This window comes from Syngnathus leptorhynchus, chromosome 13 (genome assembly GCF_054491065.1).
Source record: "Syngnathus leptorhynchus isolate UIUO chromosome 13, UIUO_Slep, whole genome shotgun sequence".
Taxonomy (NCBI): Eukaryota; Metazoa; Chordata; class Actinopteri; order Syngnathiformes; family Syngnathidae; genus Syngnathus; species Syngnathus leptorhynchus.
Window position 1 is genome coordinate 10,144,673 of NC_141207.1, and position 22,189 is coordinate 10,166,861.

The following is a 22,189-nucleotide window of genomic DNA, read 5'->3' on the forward strand; positions in this document are numbered from 1 at the left end:
GGGAAACACTCATAAAAAGGGACAATGTGATATGCAGTGACATTGAAGAGGCCACATCTTCTGTGATCAAATTCACTTTTTCTTGTGGAGACAGTTCCAAACAGTCTTTGCACAACCGCAGACTAAATCGGATATAGGGGCAAAATGGAATTGTTTGTATGAAAACACAATAAAAACAAATGAATTGCCCCTCAGTTCATGTTCTTGGGTAGCTTTTGTTTTGAAATTTCCTAGTTCAGTGCAGAATCCTACCGGGGGCCTCAATTGTCCTTAACAACGGAAATACATACCTTGAAGGGGCGCATTGAAAGGCCTAACCTGCCTGATCTGAACCCAATTCAAACTTAGCCTTTGGAAACTTTTGCTACTCTTGGAATGGCAATTTTAACCACCATTTTCAACATCAAAATATATTGTACGAGAATACTTTCAAGCGCAGAACAATGAGTGAATTTATTGATCTCTAACCAGCTCCAGGTAGAGAAGGATCACATTCCTCCACACCTGGTGAACAATTTTGCAAGGATGCTTGCTTGAAAGAAGGTCTGGTCTGGTCTGGTCTGGTCCTCCTGGCCATAGAACTGTCAACATGCTGCTTTTCATTTTTGAAGTTTGGCGGGAATGATTTGCGAGACAGTATACCTGTATTTTAGCAGATCCAGCTGCTACCTCACAATTTTACGACACTCGTATAAGTGTAGCAAGAGTTGTGCATACTTTTGCACTTATTCCAATTCATAGTTGATAGACTATCAAATAAAGCTTCAAATTGGTTTCACGAACCAGTTGTACGATTTATTTCTTTTTTACCCCTCAACAGATGTTCCCTTAATGTATGTGGCGGCGGCTTCAAACTCGTGTGCAGATAGCAATGATCTGCTTTTTACCAATTAAATATGTTCCAAAAAAAGTACACTTGAAATCTGCTTATCAAATCCCTCTGGTCTTATTCCTCTGCCTGGATGTCCTTCGTGTTGTCTGACACGCTTGTTGAAATGTTGCCCCCTTTCAAGTTAATTCAACAACATTTGGCTTCAATAAACGAGCAAACTTGAACAGACAGTACATGCTTTAGTTGCGTGTATGTGAATGATCTCAAGCCCATGTAATGTTGTAAGTATGTGTGGGGAAGCGTCTTTGTGCCACTAATGCTTTAGTCAGAACTCTAAGTATAGTACTGTTTGAACTGACAATATTCTTTGAGACTTTTGGATTGACTTGAAAATATTGCCTTGCAGGTAAATCCTGAAGCAAGCTTTTAGTCAACAATAAAAACATCTCCGAGTCCTGCCAACGTTAGAAAGTCGTTCAATCACTGCTCTGTGTATTTTATGGTCCCAGTTGGTGGACTTCTGTCGAACAGGTGTGCCTCCAAAATCCCGGGGGCTGCACTTGCCTCCGTGATGGGCGTGTCCACGAGGAACCGCTTCACTCCCTCGCTGTGAGCTGGCACTGGCGCGCACTAAACACCCAAAGAGATAACGGGAACTAGAAGATCTGGACAAGCGGACTTGCCACTTCCAATTGAATCATTCCAATCTGCAATCGGTGTCATGTCACTTCGTGGGGTCGTCTTGGTGATCCTGTGCGCGGTCCTGGCAGTGACGCGCGCTCGCAGGACTTCTGCGGAGCACGAGGATGTTGAGGAGAAGATGAATAGCGCCAGATGCACCTCCAGGTGTCTCACTTTGCATATGAGCCAGATTACCGCTACTTTCAGACACTTCCAGGTCAGTAGATCCATCTGATTTCCTCATCAATTCATGTCTAAAGCATTCAGTTGTTGATCATGCATTTTGAAGAGGTGTGTTTAAAAAAATAAAAACAAAACATTATTATTTAAAATGACCACCTATACCAATTTTCTGTCCCATGTACTGCATCCTTTGTTGTGTTGAATGCAAGATTAAGAGCAATATTAGGACATTACCGAGTTTGAAAAGCTACTTATTGTTAACAGCTTCAACATGTGCATGGTGTGTAGTGGGTGGGAAAGTCATTAAGCACAAACTTCTGCCCCAATGGCTCTAACGCTGGGGCGGGGGGCACATGTTGACGTATAAAACCTGCTCTCCGTCCCTTCGCAATTGACTTTCACCACCTGTGTCGTGGCTAATGAGAGTGGCCCCTCGCTTACTCTCCAACTAAGTTGTGTGAGTGTGTGTATGTGTGTTACGCAACCTGTGTGTACTGGGGTCTTTGAAATGGAGGTGCGGGAAAGGGACTCAATGATGTGCACAAGCCTAGTAACGCTGCCCGTGTGAGTTTGTTTGCTGTTTTTAGCTCCTGCTTTCACCACCCGGATTTCCTCACTTTGTGCTGCTAACAATATGCTTCCAGAACTTTTGTTTACAGTCTGTGCAGCAAAGTGTCCAGCGCTGTGAAATCATGCCACGTTTTCTTCTATACTGTGTCATTTGACTTGGGTGTCTTGGGAGTGCACGTATCCATCCGCTGCCCTCAAATATTCTGCCATGGAAATAATGTCATGCACAAAATCCCCCCGATGCTGAGCCGTATTTTACATGTTAACAAGAGCGTGATATAGTGCTACTTTATTCACTATAATCAAGAAGATATATGACCTTTGAGTAACTCGGTAAATATATATTACGTATATTCAACGGTCCACATGTGAGGGTGATGACTCGATGGTGTGTAAATTATGATCCGTCAATGTGTGCAGTCCCCACCCTGAAAGAAATCCCGATCCTAACGTTTGAAAGGACTTTTGATAACACCACTCGAAAGTCTGACAATAGCAGGAGAAAATATCGTTTTTCTCATCCTCCTCTGTCACCACACATTGACTGGAGCTCGCATTCTTCCTCCGGCTTGATGTCGGTGAACCCTGTGTTTGTGGCTTGCTCAAGTGTGTGTGGCTTGACTCTGACCAATAGAATGTGAATCCCGCCACCTCTCTTTCGGGCGCCTCTGTGGATTTTCCAATACTTTTTTTTCGAGTATGTTGTCATAATTTAATTTGAGCTCTTTTGTCTGCGCACATTCAAATTCGGCGTTCACGTAAACTCCCTTTTTAACTCTAACTCCACAAAACAGCCTCGTCTGGATAGTTAGATCTTTTTTGAAAGTAGGTCTGTAGTACCGATGACCGACGAGGCCGAGCCAAGGCAGAGAAGTGAATGAACCGTCTGTCTTAAGGGAGAACATTTCTGTGTGTCCGTGAGTGGCAGTTTGTCTGCGGTAGGTAATCAGACCAAGCAGTCATGCTCTGAAAAAAGACCAGAGACAACCAACGGTAAGGTCAGGTTGCACCGATTCAGGCTTAGTCAGGCGAGGAGACAGGATGGAGCGAGAGAAATGGAGCCAGTGCTTTTGTCTTTCTGTCAGTCTTTTGCACGAGCTGTCCTGACAATCCATTTGGATGGCAAGACATTTAGGATTTATTTATTCGTCATATGTTCTGTTTTGTTTGTGGAATAGGAAATAAATCGGTGAAATCCACTTGTGTCAGAGGGCAGCCATTTTGCTACTTGCTGTCGACTAAAAATGGCATCACAGTCTTTGTGACATTTAGAATCACACGCTATTAAGAATAGCCATGTTTGACAATCGTGCTCATCCACGTAAATACACGTGGCTTTTGTCAAAGAATGACTGAAACCATAATCCACAGTCACAGCCCAAAATAAACTTGTTCTTGCATGAGCATGAGTAGACAATGTAGCTGTAATTATGTGAACAATGTGAACAATTACAACCGCAGCTTGGCACAATGTACACATTGTTTGTTTGTTGAATTCATTGATGGTCTACCTTGTGAAATACATTGCAGGGAAAACAAAACAACAATGTTAGCTTTACTGGATCACACACGAGGATGATTTTGAAATTGAAAGACTTTCTTCATTGACCTAAATCAATAAGCAGCCTGCATAGACTTCCCAGTCATTTGATCGGTCTGAGAAATCTTTTGCTGATGTGGGGGGGACTGTCACCCGAAACCTAGATAAGACATTCCAAGACGCTCGTACAATTTGGAATTCAGTTACTATAATAGGGCTGGCTGGGCGATTTACAATCGATTAATCGAGATGCCAGTGTTGCGCACCAAGAATTTCTTCTGGGATTTTTCGTCTTAATTTGAGTGGCTCATCCATACAGTCTGAAACTTTGTGAAAGTCGAATACTTCAAACTAGTCGATGCTTTTCAGGATGTGGCCTGCCTACAAACGTATACTGAACCATTAGGGGCTTCTGTCGGGAAAGCTTCCACCTCAGAATTGTGATTTTTGGGAAGCACTTATGCGTTCTGGTGAGTGGAAGCTAGTCCTGATGCATTTACAAGCACTGTTTGTCTCTGGTCATCTGCGACTGATTAGCCGAGTTAATGCGGCATGTTAAATGGACTTTTGACTGCACCTCACCACAAAGAGTAACCGCAACACCCACATGCACCCCTACTTTCCTTTTTTCTGGCAAACTCACTTTTTTTATTGATGCGTCTGGTCCAAGTGTGATTTATATCGGTCTGGTCGCATGTCCGCAGCTGTACAAGGGTTGACATTCTTCTTGAATATTATCGAACAAATTAATCATCTCAGCACTGCGTCTTACTATAATTGATAAGAACACAAATCAACATTTAATATAGTTGCTTTTGTATTCAATAGTTTGACAACAAGGCAAAGACGGTGGCTGCGTCCTCATATGTTTGTTTGTCCTCAAGTGTTGGTGTTGTGGTGTCAGTCTGGCATTTCTTTGTTTTGTTTTTTTCCTTCTTTGGATACGGAAATGTGACGCTATGACGTGAGCGATTCTCAGTTTTTCCACGAGTTATGGGTGGCCATGTACTTATGTTATGGCACATCTATGATTAACTCTGCTGTAGACTTACCATTCTACGTCGTAGTCGGGGTATAAATCAATCTTTCGCTTTACCATTCAAATCACACATTGCATACCTCCATGTGTGAATGTTTATGCTTCAATTTCAGATGAAGTGCAATTAACTGACAGAGCAACCAGGACCGGGCCACAGTCTTGACTGTATTTGGATCAGGAACAGGAAAAAAACAGTAGATCAGTCCAAAGATAAGGAGACAGTCGTCAAACCGCAAGTCGTCTTGACTGAGCATCACTGAGCATTCCATTGATAGAATTCCAGCGCGGAGTTTAAAAGGCTCCCTAATACAAGGTCGACTACGTTCATCTGGCAGCACTACAATGGCATTCTGTAAAATGAAAAGAATTGGAAAGTCAAGCCAAAAGCACTAAAAGCACTGCGTTGTTTTGTTCCATCATAAACCCGATCCTGATGGAGTACAATGGGATGGTGACATGTTATGGGGAAGAAATATGCAGGTGAGGGGAGTTGAATTCCGCCACTATGGCTTTTAGGAGAACCCGGCCTAGAAAAGTCTGCGCATGGGCGAGCTGAGAGATGAGCCAGTTTTAAGCTAAATGCAGCTCAGGAGAGGGTTTAGTCGTCATCAAAAGGGTTTAGCTTTCCTACACAGACAGACAGACAGACAGACAGACAGACAGACAGACAGACAGACAGATACAGGCTAATACACTAGACAGGTACACTATGTGCTCTGATAGGCTCAATGGCGGATTCACACAATTATGGTAGCAAAGCATTTAATAGGCAACAAACTATGTGAGTCTACAAAATAGTATCTCTCTATATATATGTAGAGCACTTCAAATAAATGGGACATCACTGTTGGACTTGCATTTGAACTTTTTTCTTCTTTCGACAAATTTGACAAACTGTATTTTTTTCTGAAATGATTTCATAAATATTTGACCTCCAGTGAAAGTTATTTAATCAAATAAGCAACATCATTTTAGTTTTTTTCCTATCAACTGGAGTCTCCCCCTAGTGGCTACTCCAGAAAAATACATGTTTAAGAAAAGACTACACGGAGACTTTATTCATCCTTGTAAATTTGAATCCCTCTTTCTTGTTCCCCTAGAATGACCAAGTTCTGGTTTGGTGTGAGAACCACAGGCGCTGTGCACAGGTTAGTACGCAAATGGTGTTGAAGTACAACACTGAATGAACCTCAGTTGACGTCATGTTGTTTGACTTTCTGTTGCTCTTGTTAGTTGTTGTCTGAGCAACCATTGAGTTGTTTCGAACATGTCTGAATACTGTAATGCATCATAATGTTGGACTACTTTTATAAATATTATCATTCTAAACTCCATCCACCTTTATTAGAGTTCCATCCTTTCCAACAGTTCCAGTGTCTGTGCTGGATGTTCAGGTTTTTTTTTTTCTCAGCTGGAAGACATATTTCATTTTTGCCATTTTCCATCTTGGCTACAAGTTTGCATCATTCACTATATGCAATATGTAAGGAGGTAAATTTCACAAGGAATATGGAGGTCAAAATGGTTGTGTGTCTCTATGAACCACATTGCACATTATATGTTAACTAGAATGCAGCCATAAATTATTCTGTGAACACAAAAGAGCATTAACCAATGTCAGGTGTAAGCAAAATGTTCTCACATCTTATCTTCTGGGCCAAATCACACCTCATTGGTAGCGTTAGTTACCAAGTATGGACAAAAACTGCACACAACCATGCACTGCTTGTTGGTTGCCATGGTAATTTACAAGAGGAAATGTCCTTTTGCTTTGAATTTGGATTTATCATCAGTTCTCGACCATTTTCTTATGTTGGCAGAAAACACAACAGTGTGATTTTCATCCTCACATTTATACAATTAATTCTAGTGAACTTACTGTTGGACTCAAATTCAAGTTCAATCAATTCTTTTTATTTTTTATTTTTATTGAAGCTCTCATACAGCCTTTTGGCAATAAACCTTTGGATGAACATTTCCGCAAAGACTTGGAGAAGGTAGTCCCAGAGGAGCCTCATATATTATTGCCACATTATGAAACATTTGTAGCAGATCTTATCTGCACTATAGCGCAAATAGCAGGGCATTAGGAACATAAATACTTCATATTACAAAGGCTGGAGTCCATTTGAGCCAACAAGCGGGAGACAGCTGATATTGGTAAACTGGGTCTCATGAGCTGTCATGGACTTTCTATATCAAAGACACACGTCAGACAGATGTTGCAGCAGCAGCAACACATATGGTTTGTGTCACATCACCAGCAAATCCACGGAAAACTCGCTCAGCAGCAAATTCCTCTTTTCTGTTCTACTCCCATTTTAGCTCCGTCCTTCTCACAATAGCAACATAAGAATAGGTATCATAATTGACACCCATTCCGTTGGCAATTTACACAAAAGTATCTGTTTTACGGAATTGAAATTTTAGCCCAGGGTGCGAAAAAACAACACTCTTTAGTTTCAACTCAACTTATAAATACTATCATCTCATTTGAAATCGAAAAATTTTTAATCATTGAATTACTACTACAATTCAAATTTCTAATAGATAGATACAAGTGTATAATGTGTTTGTTTCCCACATATGTACGTACATTATGGTACGACTTTTTTTTTTTTTAAACAGCTGAAGTTGTTGGATTGTTTAATATTTGTTTAAATTGGACTTTTTATGGATTTTTGTTCCGTTTGTTCTCCTTAAATCAGTAAGACGGAAGAAATAATTGAAGCCAGAAACAGTGGGTAGCTGAGGGAGATGGACAGACAGACAGAGAGGGGAGGGGCTGGGGGGGATAGAGGTTGGGGCCGAAAGCTCAGTTTTTATATGCTGTCTGGTTGTGATTTGCAAAGAGCCATCATTCAGCAGTTCTGTCAACCTTCTGTGTGTTGTTTGAGCCCTTGAAAAATACGATCTCCTTTATCCTCATCGAGGGCCGAGAACCAACATTTTATTTGATGAAATCTGCACATCTGCAACATTTGCACTTTTTAATTCCCTTTCCCACACATTACTAAAGCTCCTTTCAAGTTTCATGGAAATGCCATTTGTTGGACGTGATCATTTCTGAAATCCAAATCAAAAGGGACATTTATTTTCTTCTTGCTTGTGTTTCACATCAAGTGCCTTCAACCATGTAAAGAGCTTTGGGACACCAACAAGATGCCTTCTCTGAAGTCTTGTGAGGTAAAATATCAGCACTGTTGGAGTGAATTTCCATTTTCTTTCTATTCTATTCTATTTTTTTTTTTATTTCCATTTGTTTTATTTCCGAATTTCCCATCGCCGTCTCTGGTGCAGAAGCAGACAGAGTGTATGACCAGCAGCGAGTTTCTGACCTCTCTGAGGTCATCCAGACAGGGCGACTGCCCTCCACCACAGCGCGCCATGGGTTTTGCCGCAGCCTGCGTGGAAAGCTGCTCGCTAGACCCACATTGTCCGTCCCCTAGGAAGTGTTGCTTCAATGGATGCGGACACACGTGTCAAACGCCAGCTCATCTTTACAAAGGTGACCCCCGACCTCATGATGTTTGTCCCTTCAAAGTCATTCCTGTTTTATTGTTCACCCATTTCAATGGCTAAATAAATGAATCAGTCGAGCACAACGTTGTGCCATGTATGATTGGTGTTGTAGGAATAATTTAAAAACAAAAGTGTTCTCTTCCACCTGCAGGCGTTCCTCTGAAACCCCGCCGAGATATGAGCTTCGTAGAAGATCCCATGGGTCGGCTCAAGGTGACGTGGGTGTCCAAGTTCAACGTCAGCGTGGAGCCGGTTCTTTATGTCCTCCAGTCACGCTGGAACACGGGCATTCACCCCAGTGAAGATAACGCGTCCCCGTGGATGACTGTTGCCGTGGTAAATAACCATCTTTTTCTCATCCCAGGCCAGCCTTGGGGGATTTGATATTGGCGCAGGCTTTGCTGTTGAACAACCTCAAACGCTTGTGCAACATATCTCATAGCTCATAATTCACTGCGGAGATGATGGAGCCTTTCGACCTCATCAGTCGACTGCCTAAACCTTTTCTCCAGCCCAGTCCAGCCCAGTCCAGTCTGACACACTAAATTGTTCGAGTGTGTATTCATCCGCATGTGCGTGTAGAATGTTTGAGGTTAGGTAAATAAGCAGAGCTTAAAACGGAACCACTGGTGGCCACAGTCGTTCCAGCGACTGACTGAATGACTGAACATTCATTATGGACTTAAATAGATGACGGCTCGTGTCTGCGTGTGTGCTGTTGTGTCGCTGAGCCAGCTACTGTACACAACTCTAGCAGGTTGACACAGATGTCATTTGAATCTTATCTTACGAAGGGCAGCATGCGAATGCACTTGTGAGAGTCACGTTTATTTGCAATAGTGGGCCACAAATGGACATTGTCATTTTTAGAATGGGTGATTGCATCCGACCTCGTTTAGAATAGGTTTCCCGAATGAGCACAAGCAATTTATATATATCAAAATATGGATGGATGGATGGATGGATGGATGGATGGATGGATGGATGGATGGATGGATGGATGGATGGATGGATGGATGGATGGATGGATGGATGGATAGATGGATGGATGGATGAATCATTTATGAGTTTGTTGCCAACACCCATTATTATTATTCAGCACTGTCAGATGAAAATGACAAATACCACACTGGATGATTTTCACACTTCATTTGCATGTGCTGTTGAAAGAAGTTCGCCTTACAACCGCTGAGAAACGTACATTCTAAAACTTTGATTCTGAGTGCCTCCATTTGCTGCCACAATTGTCATTCAAAGTATGTACTTCCAATTTATTCCACATGTGATGACAAACAGTCATCACTTTGGTTTGATGAATCAAGTGTTGACAACGAAGGACTATGAATCCTTTTGAGCATATTTTTTCACTCAACTGCGTCTTGTGTTTATTTGTTTTTTTTAGACTCTTTGTGAAGATGCGCTACTGTCAGATCTGAGACCACAGCGTTGGTATCAGTTCAGAGTGGCGGCAGTAAACAGTCAAGGCAGCAGGGGCTTCACCACACCAAGCAAGCACCACATCTCCAATAAAGGTCAGACGAGCACACTTTACTCACCTGACCATCATAGAAAGAAAACTGCAATTGATTTCTTGGCTTCATGCTCAAATTGTGCATACGTGTGTGTGTGTGTGTGTGTGTTAAATTAGGGTTCTGTGTCAAAGGGTAAAGACACACACACACGCACACTGATATTCCAAATAGCATCTGATAGCAGTCAGAGTGGTGTGTTTCTAGTTCATTGGACTGATTAGTCAGGGGTGAGAGGTCAGGGGTTAGAAATCAGGAAGCAAGCAGATGTCAAGCAGGTTCCTCGTGTGTTTTCTAGCGTGACCTCACCGGTCGACAGTGCCGCTTCTCTTTGGTAATCACAGGAGAATGTGGAATTCAGAACTCATCCTGATGTCTTGCAAAATACTCCAATCCATCTGGCTGATGAGCAACAAAATAAACAAAGGAGAAAGAGAAAAACATGAGCCAGTCCATCAATTCTAATATGAAACTTTGGCCTGTGCATGAAAAGCCATCCGGTCTGTGGCCAGTGGGGGATGTGCTTTGAATCAGATACTTTTTGGAGTTGTAATCAAATACGGCGAGCTACTAACGAGACACAGGCTCTGTGTCCAAATATCAGCGACCTCACCACTTGCACTTGGAGGCAAACGTAGATGTCTACGTTGTGGTAGCTACTGAAAACCTTCTTGTCACGCTCGCTCACCTTTGATGTTATTAATCCAATTGGCTGAATGAACGTCAATCAGATCAAGAGGAAATGAGCCTTTTCCTGATGGCGCTCAAGTCTAGAGAGCTCTTCTTTCAAATGAAACATATTTGATCACCGTGCGTGGCTAAAGATAAAGCAATTCCATGTGGCTAAAGTCCGAAATAAAATGGCTTTCTCGCTTTCTCTCTTGCTGCAGATCCGGCACCTCCGCAAGCTCCGGTAAATATACGAGTGAGCAACCAAACTCTGCTTGGGATGACAGAAAGGTACTCGGCAAATAATAATAACAATTTGAATAAGAATACAGATTGTGAATCTTTTTTGCTGCACTGACCGAAAAGTCAATAGAAGGCGCCAAAAGTAGCTTGAAGTTGCTCGACTTTTATGTTTGCCGCATCTTGACCTGGTCTCCATAGGTCAGGGGGAAGCGGGATCACCGTGGCCGCCTTAATACACTGGGACCCCCCAGAGGATGGAGACTTCCCAGTTCGCAACTACAGAGTCACCTGGATGTCTCCACATAGGACACAAAAACAGGCATTACATCACAACACGCGCAGCAGCCAGTTTATCAAGGAGAGTAAAAAAAGAAGCAACAGCAGAATGACTCAAGGGGTAAGCAAATATTCATTTCAACATATTCACACAATTACAATCCAAGTTTTTCTAATCGTGACCTTTTGACCCTGGAATTGACTTATTTCCTATGGAAACAATTCAAATGAAAATACGATTAAAACTTGGAAGCCATAGTCTGTTTAACTTAGCCTTTGCCGTTTGATATATTTTGAGGGTAAGTTAGCAAAGTGTATCAGGGCCTTCGACTTAATCTGTGAGCGTAAAAAATATAAAAATGAAGCCTTTTGAATGTAAGTTTGCTCATATGCTTTTAGCCATCCTAAGTAGTGATGGCGATCCCAGACTGGGCCCTTTGGAGCCTTTTATCTTTAGTCAGGTCCTCTGTTCTGCTTGGCTGGGAGGCCTGGAATTTAAATGAGGCCTCTTTTATTTTTTTTTTACTTGCAGCTGCATCAACTTACTAGGCAGGAGCATCACAACAGGTTGCAAGCAGCAAAACTTATGATAGTGGCCATCACTAAAGATGATGAGGTGGTTATCTTTTTGAGACGTTGTGGGATATGCGGCATTAAAACTGACGTTGAAAAGGAAATTGAAGGACGCTTCATCAAACATGAAAAGTGGAATTAGTCCTTATGAATATATATTGCTTTCTTTCATATATCATCTGACACCCATCGCTAAAAAAAGAAATCCGGGCTTTTCTTTTTGAATGTTACATACACACACACACACACGCATGGCCGGCCATATGTTTTTTCAATCTTGGTAGCACTAGAAATACTTGAAGCTCATTTTCTCTGCCAGCCAAAGAACTGCTTTTAACTCAGGTCTGCGATATTTTGTCTTATACACACACACACACACACACACACACACACACACACACACACACACACACACACACACACACACACATAGGCATTAACATGTTATCGTCCAAGCATCTCTTTGTTGTGGCTGCTTGGGGTCCACACGGGCAGACAGAGTTGATTGACTAAGAGTCAGTAATGAGCTGTCAATCAAATAACGGTCTAATGCAGAACAGGTCTTGCCTGTCAATCAAGTGGAGGGCAAACACATTGTCACTGTGTGAAGAGAAGAGGATTGAAGAATATGAAGGTGGTGTGGATGATGAATATAACATTAGTAATGACTGTGGTGATGGTGGTTTTTAAAGCCACAGAGCATCGGCGTATTTTTTGGATAGGACACCCACCCGTCTGTCAGGAACCTGCAAAAACATTGCAAGCGACCCATTTTTGTGTTGTGTTTTAGGTGCAGTGTGAGCTGTGGCTTCAGGGCTTTCGCCCTGATACTTCCTACGTCCTGTCTGTACAGTCAGTGGCCTACTGGGGTCAGAAGAGACTCAAGAGCCCAAGAGCTCACATTGCCTTTACTACAGTCCCTAGTACAGGTCAATTATATACAACACCCTTTGTTATCTGATTTTTGAATATTTTTCCATTTCATTTGTTATATTTTAAAAACATCCCCCACACACACACCTCTTCTCCATTAGAGTCTACGAAAGGAGAAGCCTTCTCCAATGAGCTCCCCTCGGCGTCTTTCTCATCATCCCCGTCATCCTCTTCCCCATCCTCCCGTGAGCTCCCTCATTCGTCTTCTCTTCCTCGCCCCGAATCCCCTCTTGACCCCGTTGTCCCTGGTGACCTTCGCCTGGAGGTTGCTGCCCCCCATTACCGCGGCGGTCAACTACGGGTCAAGGTGTTCTGGAAGAGGTCTAAGCATGGTGGGTTGATCCTGAAACACACAATGGCATAATCACCATTTCCCTCCAGTGTAGTGCAAATAGAAGGGATTCATTTGTTTTGCAAAATAAAATAAAAAAGTTTTTAAAAAATCTATTTAAATACAATAGTGATCATTAAACGTCATTTTTTAAAATATCGTATTTACTAAACTTAAATATATGCTCTCATTTTTTTTTCTTTTTTTTACATTGTGACCAAGTTCGGGTTGATCTACAGTAGCTTGCGAGGCACATAGAAGATAAAAAGGGTCACACCTTTTTTATGACAAAAATATTTTTACTTTACTATGACTAATTCCTTTTTGAAAAGAGCTTTGGCCCCTTATTGTATTGAAAGGATGGTAGCAGGGCAGGGCAGGGATTTTTAGCCCTGAGTTGTTCTTGCATGCTTCCTCTTCTGATATCATCTAGAACAGAAGCAAATGTAGCACGAGAGATAAAACCCAAGGGAGGCCTGTAGATTTTGCCAGCTGGACAGTAAGAGGAGATTTATCAAATGAATAACATCTCATTTTGGACTGTCATCCAAATGAATGTAGAATAACAGGATTTTGACATGTTGCTCTTCTATGCAGCCAGAAATGGTCACCCTGGTCCATACATTTTGCGGTGGCGCCCGCATACTTGCAGCACGAACGTTACAGGAAGAAGTGAGGGCACAGCGAGCGTGCAGGTACATTCACATGCTTGATTAATGATGTGTCACTTTTGCTGTTACATATGTGACTCGGGGAGCTTGGGTTTCAAAACCATAACTCAGTTGGAATGCCCCCATCTACTGTGTGTTTTTGGAAGCATGTCTCTTGGCCATCATCACTTTACTTTTGTCATCATCTCGGTCTCAGATTTCTATCAAAGTGTGTCTTGACCAACAACTGAAAAAATCCATGCTGGCTAAAAATATACACTTGCAGCATTTTATATGAAAGTGATTTTTGTTCAGTGCATCTTTCAATCTTTATTAGACATCTTTCATTCTTTAATAGTGCCAATATACTTAACTGCCAAGTTCACATTGTTGAAAGTGATCTTTATTGCATTATGAAATAAGTATTCTAAAAGTTTCCAAAAGGGGAAAAAAAACCCCAGCAATATGTCACTTGAATAATTCATGGCTTACCTCACAAATCTGGCCGTATTTTCACCCTCCAGGGTACCCATTACACCATTACGGGCCTACTGTTTGCATGTAAGTACTGGCTAGCTGTGGCCATGAAAAGTCATCCTGAGTCAGAAGCCGTTGCCTGGGTTACCACCCCAACTTGCTCATCCGTCAGGGTCAAAGGAGGCAAAGCCTTGGCCTGCAACAATCAAGGTATACTCAAAATGCTTGTTTTCATCATCCACATTTTAATGACTGAAATCAAGATGTTGTAAATGTTCTATCGCACAGCATGAAAACAAATACCAATTAGGTTTTGAAACGAAATATCTCATATGGTCAGAGCGCCCTCCAGCGGGCAAAAAGGTGATACTGCGTCCAGAGCGCCTGACGGCAGATTTTCAGCAAGTCAACGGTACACTGCTGGCTATGTTTCGCTGGAGGGTCTCTCAACATGCACTGGACCTGGCAGAGGTTCATGGTTTCCAATTCACTTGGACCCTGCAGTCAGGTGCGACCTTGGGAGCAGAAGGTCACGAGGACACGCTTATCTCGCAGACGCAGACAATTGCACCGGTGAGACACAAGTCCACGTGCTGTTTATTATTCTAAGCAACCACTCATGAGTCATGGTTTCCATTGCTGAAAATGTTTCTTACCTCTCAGTCTCAGCGGGCGGTGATAGTTTCTGGCCTTCAGAATGACAGCGTTTACCAGGTACAACTTCAAGTTTTAACAGCCAGAGGCAGCAATGGCACTGCAGTCTTTAAGACTTTTCACACTCCTGCACTGTGAGGTAGTTTTTTTTCTTTTTTTGCTGATGTTTTTAAAAACGTGCATTTTTCCCCATCAATTCTTAACCCTTTGTTTTTTTTCTTTCAGGTTCAAGTGCTACAGGACTCTGCTGCACCACTATTGTGTTCTTTCACAAGATATTCTTCAAAACCAACTTTTTAAAACAAACAAACAAACAGTTTTTTATTTCATTAGTGAAATGAAGATGACGATTTCCCCTCTTGTAGTTGATTACTTTCCCCCAATACCATAGTTTTCATTATAAAATGAAACAAATGATACAATTGAGTCTACATACATACATTGGTGGACTAAATATTGAATTTAAGAAGGCACTCTTTGTCACCGGAACCAGATGACATCCTTAAAGTGGCATTTGACACCTCTTTTGTTTTTCTTGATGTAGACATCCCAGTTAGAAAATGTTCTAGCACTGACCTCAAGTACAAAATGTATAGCTATGGATTGTGTTTATTGCAGTGGGACTGCAACACTGTCTTTTAGATGTAAACGCAAATAGTCTGTATTTCAGGTGTTTTTATTTGTAAACCTTTGCCCTGGAATGTGTATGAATATTTGTGTTTGATATATTTTTAGTCTCTTCCAGCAATAATAAGCATCATGACTTTTCCACACTGTTTTTGCTGTACTTGTGGAAGAAACTGAATTTATGTTGAAAAACCCTTTACGTTGCCTTGTTTTTTTATGTTTATGATTGAAATTTTATTTTACTGATGTTAATTTTGTGCATACTTCCTTCTGTTCTTCACTTGACAGTTGTATTTATTGTTTTTATTTCTTTATATTTGTAATTAAATTGAAAGTAACCATGCGTTGTGTTCATGGTTTTTATGTGTGCTATAAAGACACAAATATGTTATTGTGTATTTATATCGAGAGCGAGAGAGCTATGACTTTCAATCGGCACTTGCCCAGGTAGACGAAGCTTCGCTCGTGTGTCTCCGGAAAGAGCCGAAGTGAACTGACATCGTGACCGTGACGTCATCAATGTGCGCCGTCAATTTGATGCTCGTATCCTCACTATATGAGACAAAACTCTTGCATCCCAACGACAAGGTAAATGAAATGATTGTTTCATGTATGCGTTGTCTCAACGTTTGACAATATACGCAGAAAGAATCGAAAGTATCTACTCAAAACTTTCTCTTTGTCCACCGTCGCCTCGTCTCTGTTTTGGCTGGCTCTAGCTAACGCCGTTAGCTTCAGGACGGCGACTAACTTTACAAGTCCACAAAAATAACTTACTAGCATATACGTCCAGAGGTGGGAATCCCAATATATATATAGATGGTTTTGTGATCCTTTTAGTTTGGCTGAATGATTTGACCATGGGTTTTACATTAGCAGACGCTATAACGGGGAATGATTGCACTGTTTGCAAATGATTGAATAAACTCGATTGAACGATGACAATGTTTTTGAGTCTATCAAAAGCTGTTCTGCCTTAAGGGACGTGTATTGTCGTGAAATTCAGTTTAGTGTGCAGCCCTCATCTTCAGTTGTTCACCAAATAGCAACTGTGCAACAAAATGCAATATTTGTCTTAAGCATGCACAAATGCAAATAAATAACTTGATTGAATTTAGTTCATGATTAGTGGTCGTGTAATTTTGCTGCAGAAGTATACCATATTATTAAATCATATTTCCCAGATAATAAATACTTTGTACAACATGCATTCTGAGCTGTATACTGATGTTTGTTTCTGTATTTCACACTTGAATTTCTTGTTTTTGTTCCTCATTAGGAGTCACTTGTGGAGTAATGCTGATCCAAAGTATGATATAGAACTGCAACGGAGCTACGCTCCATACCACCAATTTGTGTGCTGCTACCACCTGTAACATTGTCTGGGAATATCCAGAGGAAAATTGTTCTTTTGGTTTTGGGTCCAGTTTAAAAGAGACACCAAAAATATTCCTCACCACATGGATAGAAAGAGCAATATGGGAGAAAAGATCAGAGTTTGAAGTCTCTGGGATGGGGTTAAATTACCAAAGGAGTACGTCATGGTTCACAGCAACTCTGCTTCCCCAATGAAAACATCTCTTACACCTCATGTAACAGAGGCAGCACCTCCTGAGCAAGCAGCACCTCTTCCAGTGCTGCCTCTTACACACAAGGACCCATCATCTCATATCCAAGCTAAAGCACTTGCCTCAAATGTTACCTCCATTTCAAATATCCCTCAACCCACGACTCAGAATCTTACAGAAGCTGGCTCACCAGTTCTAAGCCCTAAAACAGAACCTCGAGGTAACTCAAGTCCGGCATCGGACTGGTCCTCTTCACACCCAGCAACCCACACTCACAGTACAATTAATGGCCGGACATCAGGCAGAAAAAGGACTCCCAAGACCTGTGACTGTTGCGGCCCCAACAAAAGGGGACATGATGTCGCAACCTCAGGTCGAGGGAAAGGGAGGGGAGGGAGGGGACGAGGCAGAGGAAGGGGCTCCGGAAGGAACATCCACGACACCTCGCAACCCAAAAGTGGGGACAATCTTATGCGAATTATAGACTTTGACCTGACAGGAGACATGTTGGAGGATGTTGAGGATGAAAATGACATGCATGAAGGTATGAAAATATCCAATACCCAGCCAGGGTCAACTGTTCCTTCACATGTCTGTATCTCTCTACTCGAGGGGAAAGTCTCAGACAACGGCCAGACGGGTTTCCCACAAACGACCGTGCCGGCTTCAAAAGGGGGAACTTTCATTGGAATTAAACAAGGTGTAGAAAAGGACAATTCTGAAAATGCCCAAGCCCTGTCAGATTCAGGGTCTCACATGAACAGTACATCGGATACATCGCAAGTTGGAAACAGAGATTCAATAAGTTGGTCTGAAACAGAATCCAAAAGGGAGACACACGAGGACAAAAGCCAAAGAGGAAATGGGACGCTTTGTTCATCCGGAGAAGGCTCAGCTTCACCTTCAAGGCCAGCAAGTCCTCAGAACCACGACGCAGAGATGCCCGTAGAACTGGAGCAGAACCGAACGGACTCGTCATCTCTTTGCCTCTCACCTCTTTTGTCCAATGGAAACGAAAGTTCCCCTGCAGAGCGCGATCCCGGCGCCACCCCCATGGAAACGGACAGTGCCAATCAAAGTGCGCTTTCTACTTCAAACCATGATCCGATTAGCGTATGCAGCACGCAGTACAGCTGCGCGCTGATAGACCACCGCTTGTACTGTCACCCCGCAACGTGGGAGACGAACCTGGCAGAAGAAACAGACGTGCAAGAGATGGATGGAGACATGCCAAGTGATAGCCTGGAGAGACTTATTATTCTAGTCCACGGTAAGATTGAAGTTTTGGTCCTCACATCGTCAGTGTTTAACATGATAGAAATCACATTTTCATCCAATTGCACGTACGTATGAGTCGTAAGCAATGAAGTCAATCCGTTTTTCAATCTGATCGCTTACATGATGAAAAACGTCTAATCTTTAGACTTTTTGGAGGGCTTCTACATCAAATACGGCAGTTTCATTCCCCTCAGCGAGACTGATGTCCTGGAATACCTGAAGACAAACGGCGACTGTGGCGACTTCAGAAAACTGTTAGTGCACGCCGAATGCTCTTTTAGGTTTGAACTTTTGAATGGAATCTTGTGCCGTTGTTTTAGGGGACTAAACATCCAACGGGAAATGGCGCGCTATAAGGCGGCACTAGCCTCTGCGCCTGTTGCTGGCTTCATGGTTATCTATAACAAACATACGTTGAGTCTGGAGGATCTTGGAACCCTGGAGGACCAGAACTGGATCAATGACCAGGTGAGGGAAATTGAAAAATTCCATAGAAAGACTTTGGTGGCTTTTCATTCATGACGTTTCCCTAAAACTGTGTGCAGCAGCCACAAAACAGTCATGACTAGCTATTATTAGGCAGACTAGTGGCACTTTTCCATTAGTCACAGTCACACACCACTCCACTCCACTCACACATTTGGCAGTAAACTTGAGATGCGTTCACTGACCGCTCACAAAGTAGAACATTTTGTCATTTATTTGAGCACTATTTTGCATTGCCTCTCTTGTTTCATCAGATTATCAACACGTATGGAGACCTGATTATGGAAGCTGCCCAGCACAATGTAAGTGATACTTAGTTGGAATCTGAATTGTGCTTTTCGGATCAATGAAAGCATTTTTTTTTTTTTTGCATTTCTACTTTCCAGGTCCATTTTTTCAACAGTTTCTTCCACAAACAGTTGGATGCCAAAGGCTATGAAGGTGTCAAGAGATGGACCAAAAAAGTAAGAACAACACCATTCGACTTGAAATAATCGTATTGCAGATTAGCACCTGCTTGTTTTGTTTTTTTCTTTCAGGTGGATTTATTCTCCAAATGGCTACTGCTCATTCCCATCCACTTAGAAATCCACTGGTCTCTCGTCAGCGTGACCATGGCAACTAAAACCATCAATTACTTTGACAGCCAAGGCATTGTCTTCCGACACACCGCGGACGTGAGTGTCGTGTTGATATCATTTGATACCAAACGCCGCTAATGACACCAGATGATTTGTCGTCCATGTTGTTTCTGAAGCAACGCCGATTCTTGAACATTTGACCTAGGCATCAGTTCAGATGAATATTGTGTTTCTTTTGCTCAGTTGTGCATTATCACGTCACTTTAAGAGAAAATGTTGTTGTTCCTCTATTAGAACATCATGAAGTACCTTCAGTCTGAAGCTCAAGAGAAGAAAAAGACGGAATTCCTGAAAGGTTGGAAGATTGCAATCATCAAGGTAAGCAGTCAACAAATGTGAAAGACTTGAAATACTCGTTGCTAATCAGTGACTTGATTTGATATGAATACACATGCTTGACTTGTTGACTCCTCAGGGGATTCCTCAGCAGAAAAACGACAGCGACTGTGGCGTTTTTGTCCTTGAGGTAAGGACTTCTTTCCTTTCCATTTAAATGTGTGCATGTTTCATGATCATTCCGTAGCCTTGGCAGACTGACCTATGAAGAAGGAACTTGTATCCTCACCGTTTGACATCCGAGCCAGCTCAGGTTCTCACGTGTCTTTGTGCTTCCGCCAGTACTGCCGTTGTCTGTCGCTGAAGAAGCCTCTGTTGTTCAGTCAAGACGACATGCCTCGAATCCGCAAACGAATCTATAAGGAGCTGTGCGACAGACACCTCAAGTCGTAAAGTGCGATCACTCGCCTATTTCCATACACAAGTCCGCCGTGCTTCCCGGACGGATCGGAGCATCTGTTACGCAACGTTAACAAGCGACTGGGCCGTCTGCAGATTTCTCTGGTACGACTCGGAAAGAACTACTGACGTGGCTTCCTACTGATGCCGGACTCGTATGTTTCACGTTGCCTTTCTTTTCTTTTTTTTTTTTTTGCATTTATCATGGCCAGTTGATCGAAACCTGCAACTCTCGAGGACAGGATCTCTCTCTCTTCCTTGGACTCCTAGCCGCTAGGACCAAAAGCAATGGCCATTTGAAACATTTTAAAGTGCATATATTATGCAGTACTGTGGCAACATGTTTGCATTATCCAACGTGTAAAGCAAGGACGGAAGTGTTCACCTCAAACTTGATTTGTGTTTCGGACTGCTAACATTTGCACGGATATCCAAGCTTATTATACTTTTGGAGTTTGGAATAACAAGCGAATGTACCGCCTGGGTATCCTTCCTTCATTTTGGCTGTGGCCCCCAAAAGAGGGGTAACTTGGTTTTGAGCATCAGGTCTTTATCCTGTGAAACCAAATAGTTCCTTCTTCATCCGTCCCCCCTAAGTTTATTTTGTCTTGACCAGAATGTTCAGCTCGCATTCACGAGTGTCCATCCCTTTGAATTAATATATACGTTGTCATTGTTAGATGTGCAGATAAAGCTGTCCATGTGAAGGCCACAGTTGTAGGTGTTAGCCTAGAAGTTGAACTTGAAGGTGTTTGTGTAGCCGCATTGATGACGTACTTCCTCGGTTACCTGCCATTGAGAAACAAGTGGACCTCGCCTCTTCGTTCCTGGGCGTCTTTTCCCAACTCGCTGTTACTGTTGTATACTGTTGAGCGGACTTGGAGAATTTAGCTCCTATAATTGCTTGGTTTTGTTAAACACCACAGGAGAATCTTTGTTTGTTTGTTTTTAAATTCAAGACTGCTGCCCACGTGATGCTTTTGTCTTTGTATTGCTCTTGTATCTCTTTGATAAGGTAACATTGACTCAACAACATGCAGTGACTGGATTGTTTTACCTTTACTTGAGCTCATCACCCACCGGCATGGTTTTTTTTCTTTTTTAATCAGATGAAACGTTCCAGATAAATACTCAACTGTAGTTGGTGAATTGTTTTATTTTATTTATTTGAACAATTTGATATTTTAGTGGTCATCTGATCTTCCACACACGTCAAATCAACTTTATTGAAAGGGACAATGTGTAGATTTCTGTCGCCATCTAGTGGTGAACTAATAGAATGTAATGACTTGAGTTTGAAGCGTGTGCATTTTGAAGCACATGCACTATGGTGCCTCAAAGACGGCACACTCGCAAACCAACCCACCACCCCGTTTTTCAGCAGAGGTGCTAGCAAAACGTCTTCACAAATAACTTCTAGTGTTCCCTCAAGTGATGAAGTAGTTTGCTGTAGTCATTGATGCAGGAAATTTGTGAGCAGAAATACCTATGTTATATAATTCACAATTATTATGATTATATTAAAAAATGTACCTTGATGTGATAGAGCTTATATTTTTTTGCATACTATTGAAAAATACTGAGCGTTTTGAGTGAATGAACATTAAAAATGAATCAATGTTTGGAGTAATCTCAGTAACTTCAACTGTGAGGAAGTAAAATTCAAAAATATAGTGTTCTTATAAGTAAATTAAAATAGACAAATTATAGCTCCAAATGAAATTTATAGTTACAAAATATTTATTTTTAATGCTCAATTCAGGTTTCCGCTTGTCATTGACTGGATTTCTTGAGCCAAATTACTGCACTACCAACAGTGGCCACAAGAGGTAGCTGTTACTCTTTTATTTTCCCTTTTCTTCTTTTTTATTTTTTTTATTTTGTCTCTTTATTCCAAGGGTCACCGACCTTTTCTTAACATAGCCTACCTCTGGGGTACTAATGTGAAGGGCCACCAGTGTGGTGCACACTTCTAAAATCACTCCAATTACCTTTGTGTTATAAAATATTCATTTACGGGAAGACTAATCACGCTAATGATTTGCTGCTTTGAAAATGCAAATTGCCCAATCTACCCAAATATGAATTCGTAATCAGTGATTCAATCACTCAAGCAGTGTGGTCCGTCTTTCTATTTCCCCTGACATCACCA

At 41.9% G+C, this 22,189-nt stretch overlaps 2 protein-coding genes across 5 annotated transcripts; both read left to right on the top strand.

Moving 5' to 3' along the window:
- Positions 1-1,546: 1,546 nt before the first annotated feature.
- On the top strand, positions 1,547-15,582 carry anos1b (anosmin 1b). 2 transcript variants are annotated; one of them, XM_085928242.1, is made up of 15 exons: positions 1,547-1,730; positions 5,946-5,993; positions 7,969-8,031; positions 8,146-8,353; positions 8,519-8,703; positions 9,770-9,899; positions 10,787-10,856; positions 11,007-11,205; positions 12,448-12,586; positions 12,692-12,922; positions 13,519-13,616; positions 14,096-14,258; positions 14,389-14,621; positions 14,712-14,841; positions 14,928-15,582. In XM_085928242.1, exons 1-14 carry the CDS (start codon positions 1,554-1,556, stop codon positions 14,838-14,840), a joined length of 2,073 nt encoding a protein of 690 aa, XP_085784368.1. In that variant the 5' UTR covers positions 1,547-1,553; the 3' UTR covers position 14,841; positions 14,928-15,582. The 2 variants fall into 2 exon arrangements, with proteins under 2 accessions (XP_085784368.1, XP_085784369.1); XM_085928243.1 differs by having other exon boundaries at positions 14,712-14,762.
- Positions 15,583-15,773: 191 nt separating this feature from the next.
- On the top strand, positions 15,774-21,575 carry LOC147047662 (uncharacterized). Of its 3 annotated transcripts, none has more exons than XR_015067855.1 (11): positions 15,774-15,917; positions 16,609-18,167; positions 18,321-18,429; positions 18,496-18,643; positions 18,916-18,963; positions 19,048-19,125; positions 19,201-19,338; positions 19,537-19,620; positions 19,718-19,768; positions 19,921-20,142; positions 20,250-21,575. XR_015067855.1 is itself a non-coding variant. In XM_085927369.1 (11 exons), exons 2-11 carry the CDS (start codon positions 16,871-16,873, stop codon positions 20,029-20,031), a joined length of 2,001 nt encoding a protein of 666 aa, XP_085783495.1. In that variant the 5' UTR covers positions 15,774-15,917; positions 16,609-16,870; the 3' UTR covers positions 20,032-21,575. The 3 variants fall into 3 exon arrangements, 2 of the variants coding, with proteins under 2 accessions (XP_085783495.1, XP_085783494.1); XM_085927369.1 differs by having other exon boundaries at positions 16,609-16,916; positions 16,980-18,167; positions 19,921-21,575; XM_085927368.1 differs by having other exon boundaries at positions 19,921-21,575.
- The last annotated feature ends 614 nt before the right edge of the window (positions 21,576-22,189 follow it).

Excerpts from the sequence above, each read along its gene's own strand:
- anos1b (XM_085928242.1), top strand. The coding sequence starts at position 1,554 with ATGTCACTTCGTGGGGTCGTCTTGGTGATCCTGTGCGCGGTCCTGGCA. Across the intron at positions 10,857-11,006 it reads CTGCTTGGGATGACAGAAAG|GTCAGGGGGAAGCGGGATCA; the intron begins GTACTCGGCAAA and ends TGGTCTCCATAG. Across the intron at positions 11,206-12,447 it reads ACAGCAGAATGACTCAAGGG|GTGCAGTGTGAGCTGTGGCT; the intron begins GTAAGCAAATAT and ends GTTGTGTTTTAG.
- LOC147047662 (XM_085927368.1), top strand. The coding sequence starts at position 16,871 with ATGGTTCACAGCAACTCTGCTTCCCCAATGAAAACATCTCTTACACCT. Across the intron at positions 18,644-18,915 it reads AGAACTGGATCAATGACCAG|ATTATCAACACGTATGGAGA; the intron begins GTGAGGGAAATT and ends TTGTTTCATCAG. Across the intron at positions 18,964-19,047 it reads TGGAAGCTGCCCAGCACAAT|GTCCATTTTTTCAACAGTTT; the intron begins GTAAGTGATACT and ends TCTACTTTCCAG.